The sequence below is a fragment of the Mus caroli genome, unplaced genomic scaffold, assembly GCF_978045245.1.
Source record: "Mus caroli unplaced genomic scaffold, Mus_caroli_1 scaffold_9, whole genome shotgun sequence".
NCBI lineage: Eukaryota > Metazoa > Chordata > Mammalia > Rodentia > Muridae > Mus > Mus caroli.
This window is the reverse complement of record NW_028227264.1, coordinates 51,941,311-51,954,616: the sequence shown is the minus strand read 5'-3', so window position 1 is coordinate 51,954,616 and position 13,306 is coordinate 51,941,311. Positions and strand designations below refer to the sequence as shown.

Here is a 13,306-nt window from a genome sequence, read left to right as displayed (position 1 = left end):
CTAACTAGAGCCTTCACCTCAAATGAATAGTATTCATGCTACTGGAAGGTGCTCCACATGCTACCAGAGGAACAATGTAAACCTCAACCCAGCTACAAACCAGTCTACAATGGTGACTGGTTTATCATCCCTACATGATAGGCGGGTGCAATAGTGGTACAAATGTTAAAGAAACCAACCACTATCTGATTGGATTTAAGGACCACTTCATGAGATGGAGCCCATCCGTGGCCAAGAACCTGACATTAGATAAGACTAGGAGAAACAAGATACTACATTCTACATAAGGAACTCAATAAAATGGTTCCTAACAACATTCTACTATACTCATAGATCAGTGCCTTGCTCTGCCATCATCAGAGAAGTTTCTTCCTGCAGCAGATGGGATTACAAATACAGAGACCCACAACTGGACAATGTGCAGAGTCTGAGAGACTTTGGAGCTCTCAGTCCTAAATGGGTTGTTGCCCTCGAATTTCTCCAGAGCCACAGAGCTCAGGGAATCCTGGGTAGGATTTCTACCCAAAAGACTGGGTAGAAAGAATGTGAGAGCCAGAGGGGATGCAGGACTCCAAAACAAAACAAAACAAAACAAAAACTGTAAAACAAACAGAACCACCATGGCCCTCTAAATCAATCTGATCTACATACATAAGAAGTGACAGAGACCACAGCAGCATGCACAGGTCTGGGCCATATGGGGTCCCAGTATGGACAGGAGAAGTGGACACGCCCCTTTCCCAAAATAGAAGCAGTCTCCAGTTGACAGCCACTCACAAATGGACAGTTTGTTTTCTCCAGTGCAGTCTCACTGGGTGTAGAAACCATTCTGAGGGCCAGACCACAGGCCCAGCAATAAATGGATCACACAAAACAAACCCAATGGCACTGTTGAAGAGTCTTTGTCTCATAATGCTTTGTAGAAGCTTTGTTGTTTGTTTCTTCTTTTTATTTTTTATTTTTTTTACCTTACAGGACTTTGTGTATCTACTATGGTTTCCAGTCCTATGGGTTTTCTGTCTGTGCAGACATGTATGACACTGTGTCTCTATGTGTTTCTTGCATTTTTCCTTTGACTGTTTTCCTTCTGTCTGCATATGTTTGTGACACTGTGTCTATATATGATATTTCTTGTGTATTTTCTTTGGCAGCTGTTTTTCTTCTGCTTGTTTGTTATGTTTTATTTTGATTTGCTTGTTTTTTAACCTCATTTTATTTTATTATTATTTTATATGTCTGTTTGTGTTCTAATGAGAGAGAAAAAGAAAGGGTGTGGATTATGGGTGAGTGGAAGAGGGAAGGATCTGAGGAGTTGGGGGAAGGGAAACAGTAACTAGAATATGTTATATGAAAAATCCATTTTCAATAAAAAGTTTTAAAAAGCATTATAATAGTTTCATTATTGTTGTTCATATTGTATGCTTTTTTAAAATCAGGATTTTGAAACTACTTTAAAGATACAGTTGTACAGATCTTTCAGATGGCAAAGTTGGCATTAGGGATCTATTTATCAAGCATATTAAAGTTACTGAACACCAAAAAACTTGAAGTATTTATTTACATATTTATGTATCTGTTTATTGTGTATGTGCATTCATGCCACTTGGCAGGCATGAAGCTCAGGAGACAACTTGGAGGAGTCGTTTCCTCCTTCTACCATTGGGTTCTGGGAATTGTTCTGGGAGTTGAACTCATGTTGTCAGGCTTTGTGGCAAGCTCCTTTACTCTCTGAGCCATATTGCTGGCCCCCTCCATGTTACTTCCCTGAGAGCTGAGGATATTAAACACTTTTCTCATGTACTATACTTATTGGCCATTTGAACCTTGAGAAGTATCTTTTCATATTCTTTGACTATTTATTAAATGGATTACTTAGCCTTTTGCTGTTGAATAATTTGAGTTCTTTATATATTCTGAATATTAATCCCTCCTAAAAGTATAGCTGGCAAATATTTTCTCTCATTCTGTATGTTCTCTCTTTACTCAGTTGTTTCTTTAACTGTTCAAAAGCTTTTTAATTTAATACAATCCTGCTTGTATATGCTTGTTATTATTTTTTGAGTTATTGGAGATCTATTTTTAAAATTTCTTAATTTGTGTATTCTTGCATCCCTGGGATAGAAACTGACTTTAGTTAATAAGTTAATATGATACATTTTGCTTTGGTGGATGGCGTTTATTATAAATGGACTTTTTGGACAATGAATATACTTTATTTCTAGTTAAAATTTCAGCAGGAACATATTGATATATTACCAGTGTTTTAATAGGATCAGACTGTTATGATAAAACACCATAAGCCTGTGTCTCAAACATCAAGAACTGATTTTCTGTGTGTGACAGTCCTTTTGGGGGGAGACACAGCATACATATATACTCACTGCAGAAAGAAACCTGTAATGGAGCAAAGTATGTCTTATTTTTACTTATATTTGTAGGGGTGTGTATGTGTGCGCGTGCGTGTACACTTATCAATCTAGATGTGTGCACCCATGTATGCAGATGCTCTTACACTAGTGTGCATGTATGGAGGCTCAAGGTTGAGGTTGGTGTCTCCCTGTGATGGCAGGGTCTTTCACTGAGCCTAGAGCTCATGGATTCCTCTAGGATGTCTGTCTAATCAGCTTCAGGAATCCTCCTGTCTCCTTTACCTTGTTCATTTGAATCTTTATGTATAAGATTCTTATTTTAAAATGACCCAAACCATCTGCTTTGCTCTAGGCATCCTGACCAGTGGGCTTTCCTTTGCCTTTCTTTTGTTTAATTTCTTTCCTTTTCTTGTTTTTTCATGTTTATTTTCTCTATCATTTTTATTTGTTTTTTGTTTTAGACAAAGCATTGCTATCCCTGACTAGTCTGGTACTCACTGTGTAGTCCAGCCTGGCCATAAGTTCATGGCCATGTCTTGGCCTTCACCTTTTGACTATTGGGATGAGTGATGTGTGCCACCAAGTCCACCCTGATCATTCATCTTAATGGATGCTTGAGATGGGATAAAGGCAGTATTCTTCCCTATCTCACACTCCGTGTTGTTTGCTATGGTTTATTCACTCACCACAATATATGTGGATTTCGTCAGTGTCTATAATTCAGCTCAATTCTAACATTGTCCACTTGAAGGTGACATTGGGTTTCAAAGACTGAGAAGAGTTCAGGCCCACATGATTACGTCTACTTCAGGTGCCCCTGGGAGCTCCAAAGCATAGGGGTGATCTGGAGAAAGGAGGCTGACCCCGTATCCCTTGAACCCTGTGGTTCTAGAGCTGCCTCAGACTGGAGAGCTACTGCTCCCCAGTGCTCTGTGGAAATACAGAGGCTCAGTCCCTATCAGGTTTAAATTGCTTAAGTGAGTTTTTAAAGACGATAGGAATTTAGATTGGACTTAACTACAGCAGATTTTGTTTATTGTCAATAAAATAAGTCTAATCCCTTAACAAAAGCAAAGTATAAGGGTTCTAGAAGAGGGAATCGCTAACATTTGTATAGTTAAGTAGGTCCTTTCACACATAAAGAGGGCTCTGAGGAACCCTGGTGTCTAGAGCTCCACGCATGTGAGTGTGAGATAAGGACCTGGTGCACAGTGGCTCCTTACCTGAGACTTTCCTCCTCCTCTTCCGTAGCCCCCACTACGCTGGCCTGCGCTGTGCAGAGAACTCTCTTCTCTGGCCAGGTGACCTCTGCTATTCCTTTCTTCCTTTCATTTATAGTATATTATTCTTAATTTTGAATATTTTTTAAAGGAAGATGGGGAGAAAGAGACAGATAGACAGACAGACAGACTGACAGATACACACAGAGACAGAGATAGGCTGACGACTTTCCATGGAGTTCAAGATGGCCAGGAACTCACTGTGTGTGCAGTGACTTTTACCTCTGCCTTAACCTCCTGCTGGGATTGTATATGTGCAGTTTTGCAAATGAGTCATCTTGAATGTCTTAAAATAACAGTTTCAAAGTCTATGCAAGGATAGACTCTGCAAAGCAAATCAGTCTGTAGGCACAAAAACAATTGCCTGATATCTCAGTATTTAACAGTTACCAGAAATAATATGTGTGTAGAAAAAAATCAATCCAAATGAAAGAATTAACTTCAAGATGTAAAAGAATATGTGCTGAATTCTTCTCCCTTTTTCAAAACTGTGTAGGTAATATATGCTTTGAATACTAGAAATGATGAACACGATGCTGCGATTCAGGCCCTCAAAGATGCCCATGAAGAAGAAATCCAACAAATCCTTGCAGAAACAAGAGAAAAAATACTGCTATACAAAAGCAAGGTGACCGAAGAGTTAGACCTTAGGAGAAAGATTCAAGTTTTGGAAGCGTCTTTAGAAGATCACATGAAAATGAAGCAGGAGGCTTTGACCGAGTTTGAAGCCTATAAGCACAGAGTTGAGGACATGCAACTTTGTGCAGAGGCCCAGCATGTTCAGCGCATAGTAACCATGTCCCGGGAGGTCGAAGAGATTAGGAAGAAATTCGAAGAAAGGTTGCGGAGCTTTGGGCAGCTCCAGGTTCAGTTTGAAAACGACAAACAGGCGGCTCTGGAGGATCTGAGAACCACTCACAGGCTCGAAGTCCAAGAGCTGTTGAAGTCACAGCAGAACCACAGCTCCTCCGTGAACCTGGGGCAAGAGAAAGCAGAGGGACTGCACAGGATGGAGGTGGAGGCCTTGAACAACACGGTCAAGGAGCTGAGACTCGAGAAGAAACAGCTCATCGAGGAGTATGAGGGCAAGCTGAGCAAGGCCCAAGTGTTTTATGAGCGTGAGCTTGATAACTTGAAAAGGTCACAGCTCTTCACAGCCGAAAGCTTGCAGGCCAGCAGAGACAAGGAGGCCGATCTTCGCAAAGAGTTCCAGGGACAAGAAGCCATTTTACGAAAAACCATAGGAAAACTGAAGACAGAGCTGCAGATGGTGCAGGATGAAGCTAGCAGCCTTCTCGACAAATGCCAAAAGCTGCAGATGGCTCTGGCCACAGCAGAGAACAATGTACAGGTGAGAGGTGGGCCATTTAGGGTTTCTTCTTTCTTTACATGTGTGTGGTGTGTGAGCATGCGTGTTTATGTGTCAATGTGGGTACGTGCCCACATATGTATGTGGAAACTGAGGTTGACATTGGGTGTTTTCTAGGATTGCTCTCCATCTTCTATGTTGAGGCAAGGTCTTTTGCTGAAACCAGAGGACTTTATTTGTCATTTCAGCTGTTCAGGCTAGCCAGTGTCCTCCAGGGTTCCCAGCTTCTGCCTCCCTAGCTCTGGCTTTGCAGACAGCTGCCTTTCCTCTTGCCCCATGTTCAGGAGAATTTTTTTTGGGTGGTAGATGCTTAACAACTTTAAGAAGTTTATTCTGGATTTGATTTATTTTATTTTATTTATTTTATTTTATTTTATTTTATTTTATTTTATGTGTATGGATGGTTGGACGCTACCATGTGGGCGCTTGGGAACTGAATCCAAGTTCTCTACAAAAGCAGCAAATACTCTTAACTGCTAAGCCATTGCTTAGCATTACCTACTTTTCTTTTATGTGTCAACTTTTTATGTATTAATTTGTTGATTTGAAGATCAGCCTGGCAGGCTTTAGCATTGGCTTTTTATGTTCATACCACTCAAAGCTCCTTTCCCAACTTTTTTTTCTTTGTCTTTGTGAGGAAAAGAAGTGGAAGGGGTAATTTTTATTACCTTTGCCTACTCAGTTACACATTCAGATATCAAGCACTGAGAACGATAAGTGTAAGACCGTGTTGATACTATACATGGATTTCATCTCAATAGCTTACTGGTCTTTCCACCAGTGGCTCGGGAGAGTGGAAATATTGAGCTTAGGGATTAATTGTGCTTTTCTTTTTCTCTTTATTAAGGACGTCTGCCACATTCTTTGATATTTAGACATTGAACAAAGAGATTATTGCTCTTAAAAGTGAAATTTATAAAAGCTAGTCCATGTGTGGAAAGGATGTCAAAAGCCTCCACAAGTTTTATTTCCCTGACACAGAAGGCTTCCTGGCCATGTTAGTATCTGTGGAGCATTAGACTGCAGTAGGCAGAGTAGAAATAGGCTTCCTCCGTTGGGTCATGTGATGTTACCTCATGTTACAGACTTGAAACTAAGTTGTCCTAGTTACACGGAACTTTCTGGTAAGAGAAATGTGATGCTTGGAATTTAAATAAAAGTTTTCAGCTTAGCATCATGCTTGCGTTTTGATTATGGCTATATGATCTTCCTTAGGTTCTTCAAAAACAGCTTGACGATGCCAAGGAGGGAGAAATGGCCTTGTTAAGCAAGCACAAGGAAGTGGAGAGCGAGCTAGCAGCTGCCCGGGAGCGATTGCAAGAGCAAGCTTCAGATCTTGTTCTCAAAGCTAGTATGTCTACCCATAGCTTGGCGCACTGCTCCACAAAAACCAGAGGCTTCGCTGTTCATTCAAAACAATATCTGAACATTTTGACAGCTCTTTTAATTTAATATTTTCCATTCTTCCTGGTATTTTGAAACTGTCTAGACTGTGCTATTTTATTTGAGAAGTCTCTAATATGTTCTGAGTGATGATAACACTGGAATAATGGGATGATTGCCAACAGTTGTGGAGCACAGTTGCCTCCCCACTAGCAGTCTGTGGGGTTCCTCAGACCAAGGTCAAGCTAGGTCTATGACTTCACTGCAGACAGGATTCTCAGGATGAGCCAGGTTGAAGCAGAATTGTTTGCCTAAGGGATTTTTGTAAAATATAGATTCAAACCCAGGGTCAACAGATAAGGGGTGATCACTGAATAAGACACACACGTGGCCCCAGGCTTCTCAAGGGAGACCTGCATTTTCCTATCTCATTCTTACAATGTTTGTGGGTTTTCAGTTGTCATCTTTACAGTTTTCATGGAATTTGAGGTTGAAAGGAAGTTTCTGGGGTGTTCCAAGCCAGGATTTTATCCAGGAAGCATTTACTGTCAACCAAAGTTAATAGCCTAGTTTGTGAGACTCAGAGTTAAGTATGCTCAGGCCTTCAGCATGGAATGTTGCTGCTTTTACATTTTTATTTGTGAATATCCTTCTGTAAAAGGAGGATTGTCTTGAAGTAAGACAGTTTTCACAGCACATGCTAATTGCTCTGGGATGCTTAACTTTCAGTTGGTGAGAGACCTCACCTAAGCGTGGGACCAGGTGGCTCCTCTCCTTCCATATCCCCATCTTGTCCCCTGTCTTTCTATCCTGCCTCAGGATGCCTCTTATTTTTTTGGCCTTAAGAGAGTATAGTTTTCCCGATGAATGAAAATGAGCCATTTATGCTTCTCTATCCTCCCTCCCTTCCTCTGTATGTTCGTCCATCTGTCTGACTGGCTGACTGTGAAAGAATTTGTATGTAGGGAACAAGGGTGAGTTCACACAGGACAGTTGAGTCACCCATGTGATATGGCAGTGGTCTTCAGTGCACAGCCCTTAGGAGACAGATGCTGATCCACATCTAGTCTGGAGCTGCTTTCTGTCTAAGTGGATGGTGTACCCTAGCCAGTGAAGCTGTTTTCAGGAACACCTTTAATTTTGATTGGCTCACTGGCAAATTGTCTTGCCTATAAACCCGTCATTTTAAATGATCTCTGGCTCCATCAGAATCATTCAGGTAGTTTGTGATCCCAGGGATGCCAGGCCTACCCTCAGGATTTCCTACTCACTGGGCTGCAGTAGGCTGCTCTGACTGGAGTTCCCAGGGAATCTGGTGCCGTCTGCCCAGGGTTCTTTGAAAACCTCTGCCTTAAATGATGCTTTCTATGCAAACCTGTTCCCACACTCGGTTCTCTCCATTCCCCTTACCCATTTTAAATAAGTCTTTGCTTTATTCTTTCACAGTTTCAAATATGTAAACCGTGTGTTGTGATCATATCTGGCCCAACAACTCTTCCTGCACCTCTCACCCAGCTTAACTGTCATCTAAGTTCGTTTTTATAACTTTGCTCTCCTCTGCTTTTCAATGTAGTCTTTATCTAAAACAAATTCAATGTAAACTCAGCTGCAACCTTTGTTCCTTGCACACAAATTTTCCCAGAGACAGAGACGGACAGAAAAATGGATGGGTGGAGAGGGAAAGAAAGAAGAGAAGAGAATAAACAGCCCATTTTCATTTCATAGAGTTAGTCAGTGCATCCTCTTTCTGTAGTTGCTCCCAGAACACTTTTCCTCAAACTATTGAGGAGCTGTTCCTATGTTCATTTGTTTACCTTGCAGTTTTTCCTTTTTAAAAAATGGAGTTGGTACCAGGGACCATCTGTGGTATAAAACTGGACTTTGTATTCTAAAGGGGTATAAATGGGTAAGATAGTCCCGGGGAGATTATTTCCCTCTGTACAGCAAGGAAGCCAAAGAGACAGCTGGGACCACTCAGGCATGAAGTACAGTTGTGTCACTAGAGGCACACACTCATAGTGACAGACTTATAAACTAAGGAGATTTTCTTTGTGGGGGGCGGTTTCTAGGTCATATTGGAATGCTTCAGGCAACTCAGATGACCCAAGAAGTTACCATTAAAGATTTAGAATCAGAAAAATCCAGAGCCAACGAGCGATTGTGTCGGCTGGAAGAGGAAAGAGCTTTTTTGCAGAGCAGAACGCAGAGTCTGGATGAAGAACAGAAGCAGCAGGTGCTGGAGCTGGAGAAGGTACTGTGATGGGCAGAGGAGCTGGAGAAGGTAGTGTGATGGGCAGATGGGCTGGAGAAGGTACTGTGATGGGCAGATGGGCTGGAGAAGGTACTGTGATGGGCAGATGGGCTGGAGAAGGTACTGTGATGGGCAGATGGGCTGGAGAAGGTAGTGTGATGGGCAGATGGGCTGGAGAAGGTACTGTGATAGGCAGATGGGCTGGAGAAGGTACTGTGATGGGCAGAGGAGCTGGAGAAGGTACTGTGATGGGCGGATGGGCTGGAGAAGGTACTGTGATGGGCAAATGGGCTGGAGAAGGTACTGTGAGGGGCAGAGGAGCTGGAGAAGGTACTGTGATGGGCAGAGGAGCTGGAGAAGGTACTGTGATGGGCAGAAGAGCTGGAGAAGGTAGTGTGATGGGCAGATGGGCTGGAGAAGGTACTGTGAGGGGCAGATGGGCTGGAGAAGGTACTGTGAGGGGCAGATGGGCTGGAGAAGATACTGTGATGGGCAGATGAGCTGGAGAAGGTACTGTGAGGGGCAAATGGGCTGGAGAAGGTACTGTGATGGGCAGATGGGCTGGAGAAGGTACTGTGATGGGCAGATGGGCTGGAGAAGGTACTGTGATGGGCGGATGGGCTGGAGAAGGTACTGTGATGGGCAGATGGGCTGGAGAAGGTAGTGTGATGGGCAGATGGGCTGGAGAAGGTACTGTGATGGGCGGATGGGCTGGAGAAGGTACTGTGATGGGCAGATGGGCTGGAGAAGGTACTGTGATGGGCAGATGGGCTGGAGAAGGTACTGTGATGGGCGGATGGGCTGGAGAAGGTAGTGTGATGGGCAGATGGGCTGGAGAAGGTAGTGTGATGGGCAGAGGGGCTGGAGAAGGTACTGTGATGGGCAGATGGGCTGGAGAAGGTACTGTGAGTGGCAGATGGGCTGGAGAAGGTACTGTGATGGGCGGATGGGCTGGAGAAGGTACTGTGAGGGGCAGATGGGAGCAGGGAGGAGAGGAAGGAAGTGCAGATCCCCTGTCCTGCTGCATGGGGGACATATGTTTCTTAGTCTAGTTTTTGTTTGTTTTGAGGAAATGAGTTTAAAGGTAGGCTATGCAATTTTATGTATGCATTAAAAATATTTGGGTAATAATCTATATTATAAAAATTCTAAGAATTCCTATTTATTTCAAGCCAGAAATTGAATGGGATTTATATTTTATTATAGATCACACTGAGCACACTTTTTACATAAATGAAATATGTTATTTCATATACTCCTAGGAATCCTTTTCTTTCTCTCCCTTACCCTCCCCTATTTCCTTCTCTGTCCGTCCTTCCTTTCTATCTTTCTGGTTTAGATTTTTGGTTTTGTTTTTTGGGTTTTTTTTTTAAAGGCCTGCAACCCTGGGCCTTACCTGTGCTGGGGAAATGCTCTGCCTCTGAGCTCTATCCCCAGGATCTTCTCACTCTGCATTGTGAGACAGGGTTCTTTACGTCTCCACTAAGGCTGTCCCTGAACTTGTAACCCTCTGTGCCAGCCTCCCCAGTAGCTAAGACCACAGGACTATAGTATGGTGTCTGGATCCTAGGGAATTTTTACAAAAGTGACAAGATGACTCCAATCAAGTTGTGAAAGTTTTTACAGCAGCATTGGGTTGGCCACAGCTGCAGCTTGTTTATGGGCAGTTTCATAGAAACCCGGGGATTGTTTCTCCCACCAAACAAGCGTGAGTTTGGGTTATCCTCTCCCTTTTCCTATCAATGTTTAAATATATTTAGAAGTATCTGCTGCAGCCGGGCGTGGTGGCGCACGCCTTTAGTCCCAGCACTCGGGAGGCAGAGGCAGGCGGATTTCTGAGTTCGAGGCCAGCCTGGTCTACAAAGTGAGTGCCAGGACAGCCAGGGCTACACAGAGAAACCCTGTCTCAAAAAACCAAAAAAAAAAAAAAAGTATCTGCTGCTGCTTTCTGCTCATTCCCGCTCACTCTTAACCTGATACTACCTTTTCTTACCCCTGTGCCATCGAAGCTGGGTTTGCCTCAGTTCCCCAGTCTGTAGTTACCAGGAGACTTGGTGCATCATCGTACGTTGTACTGTTTATACCACCACCACTCTCAGCGGTCGAGATTTTCCTAGCAATAAAAATGATTATTGTTTTAGAATCTCACACATGAATGTGTTATAATGTGCTTTGATCAAGTCTTTCTCATATATCTATTCCCTCCCAAATTCATGAGCTGTATTTAAACCCACTGAATACCGAGGCTTCCAGTACATGTATGGGTGTTGGGCCGCCCAATGTAACTTGGGCAGCCTAGTGAGAAAGAAACCCCAAGAATATTGCCTCTTTTCCCCTTAGCAGCCATTAGTTGCCAGAGGTAGGATTTCTGTGAGCTCCATTTATGCTGGGACTTTGGCTGGTTTGGTCTTGTGCAGGTCTTATTCATCTGCCATGGCCCACTGTGAGTTCACATTTGCAGTGGTCCTATAATGACCATAAAACACTTGCATCAAAGCAGTCTTCCACCCTTAGCTCTTGCCATCTTTCTGACTCTTCTTCTGAGTCCATTCCTGTGCCTGTGGGTAAGGAGTGTGGTACAGATGTCCCATTTAAGTTGAACACTCTATAGCTTCATATTCTCTGCACTCTGACCAGATGTGAGTCTCTGTAGTAATCCCATCTACTGCATAAATGAAGCTTCACTGCTGAGAATTGAAAGCCACAGAAACTTACACGTAGAAGTGCATGGGGGACAGTTTAATACGTTGTTAATTGAACAGAATGATAGTAGGTTTTCCCCTAGGGCCTATGATCCACCCAGCCATAGGATTTTAGCCCAGATGACACTCCCAGACATTCTGCCAGAACACTAACAATTCTGTCTTGTGAAACAAGTCTTAAATTCAATCAGATAGCAATTGGTTACTGCCTTAGTTAAGGTTTCATTGCTGTGAAGAGACACTATGACCACAGTGACTCTTTTAATGGATAACATTTTATTAGGATTGGCTTAAGTTTCAGAGATTTAGTCCATTTCCCTCATTGTGAGTATCAGGGCAGCATACAGGCCTGCACGGTGCTAGAGATGGAGTTGAGAGTTCTGCAGGCAGCAGGGGAAAGACTGTGCCACATCAGGCATAGATTAAGTATAGGAGACCTCAAAACCCCCACCCTCCACCCCAACAATGACATCTCCCCTCCAACATAGCCACTCCTACTCCAACAAAGCTACACCTCCTAATGTGCCACTCCCTGTGGGCCAAGCATTCAAACACATGAGTCTATGGGGTCCAAACCTATTCAAACCACCACAGTAAACTCCTAAAACTCCTGCTGTCATTACTATTGGTCTTAGTTGTGTTCCAGAACTTGATGATAAGACCCTGCTGCTGAAGACATCACAAGCTTGAGCTGTAGGGCGATGGGAAATCAAGCTGGTACTCACCAGGAAGTTTCACTCCAGCATTCATAGTGCCAGAAACTGCTGTGTTTGCTACCAAGGGAGCAAAGTAACCAATACAACGTGGTATCCAGCTGTGAACCCTGCAAGCTACAATAATGACTTTCCTGGCAAGATGAGCCCAAGGTTCTCTCTTATTCCACACACTCATCTAATCCAGTCACAAGCACCACTTGTTCACTGATAGTTGCAAAGTCATTTCCCCTGAGCCTTATCTATTTAACTCTCCACACAATGTCTCTATTTATGGTTTTGATAAACATGTCATAGAAATATGCATATAAATTCTCTCTCCTTAAAACTTTGTTAATTAAATTTGTTACTTAACCTAGTCAGGGGAGGTATTGCTGATGTCTTTTTCTCCAATCTCCTTATCCATCACCAAGTCCTGTTGGTCCCACTCCCTTCATATGCTTCTATACCATCTTCTTCTCTTCATACCCACCCACAGATCATGAGTTGAAGTAGGTGTCATTGCTGTTCTGGATGGTAGTCACAACTTCCTAGCTTTTCTCCTTAACCTATTACAAAGATGACTATATATCATGAACTATATCTAATATATTATGATTTCTCATGTATGTGTGCATATGTGTGATTTCTCATTCCCTCCAGAATAAGAATCCTAGTAGTTAGTATGAAGACCCGTTTCATTATTTGACTCATGCTTGTTTCTGAGTGCCATTACTCTTCATTCAGTATTCCCAGGATTCTATGGCCTGTGGTAACTTGTGTGCGTTAGACTGCATTAGGCCTTCTATCTCCCTGCATCTTTGTCCCCTGGTTAACTACTTTTCACCTTTCAAACTGCTGAAATGGAAATGGTTATGAAAATATGCTTTTGACATGAGACATCTTTGGGTGCCTTCTGAGCTTGTAGAAGTTAAGTGTGAGAGCACATCATTGCCAGCTTGGTATTTCCTTCTCCCTAATTGAATCGACTCATTGTCTGTCTGTCTGTGTGTCTGTGTATGTGTATGTGTGTGTGTGTGTGTGTGTGTGTGTGTGTGTGTGTGTGAGAGAGAGAGAGAGAGAGAGAGAGAGAGCCAGACAGAAGTTACACCCCTTTTCTGTGTACTCCAGCAACATACAATAGACACCCTTTCATACAAGTCAGTACACTGCATTGCCACTGTCTTTTTACTTCCTCTCATTGGTGGCTTGTGATTGGTGAAAAGGCACATAACTAGCACCCCAGTTGTATTGAATAGT

At 42.9% G+C, this 13,306-nt stretch overlaps 1 protein-coding gene across 9 annotated transcripts in view; it reads left to right on the top strand.

Annotated features, from left to right (window-relative positions):
• Positions 1–13,306, top strand: part of Fam184a (family with sequence similarity 184 member A) — a 125,949-nt gene that overhangs the window by 61,541 nt on the left and 51,102 nt on the right. For all 9 annotated transcript variants that reach the window (XM_029482937.2, XM_029482933.2, XM_029482932.2 and 6 more), the window contains exons 2-4: positions 4,146–5,000; positions 6,234–6,369; positions 8,471–8,652. In XM_029482937.2, coding sequence (XP_029338797.1) covers positions 4,146–5,000; positions 6,234–6,369; positions 8,471–8,652 — 1,173 coding nt within the window. The remainder of the gene's footprint in view (positions 1–4,145; positions 5,001–6,233; positions 6,370–8,470; positions 8,653–13,306) is intronic.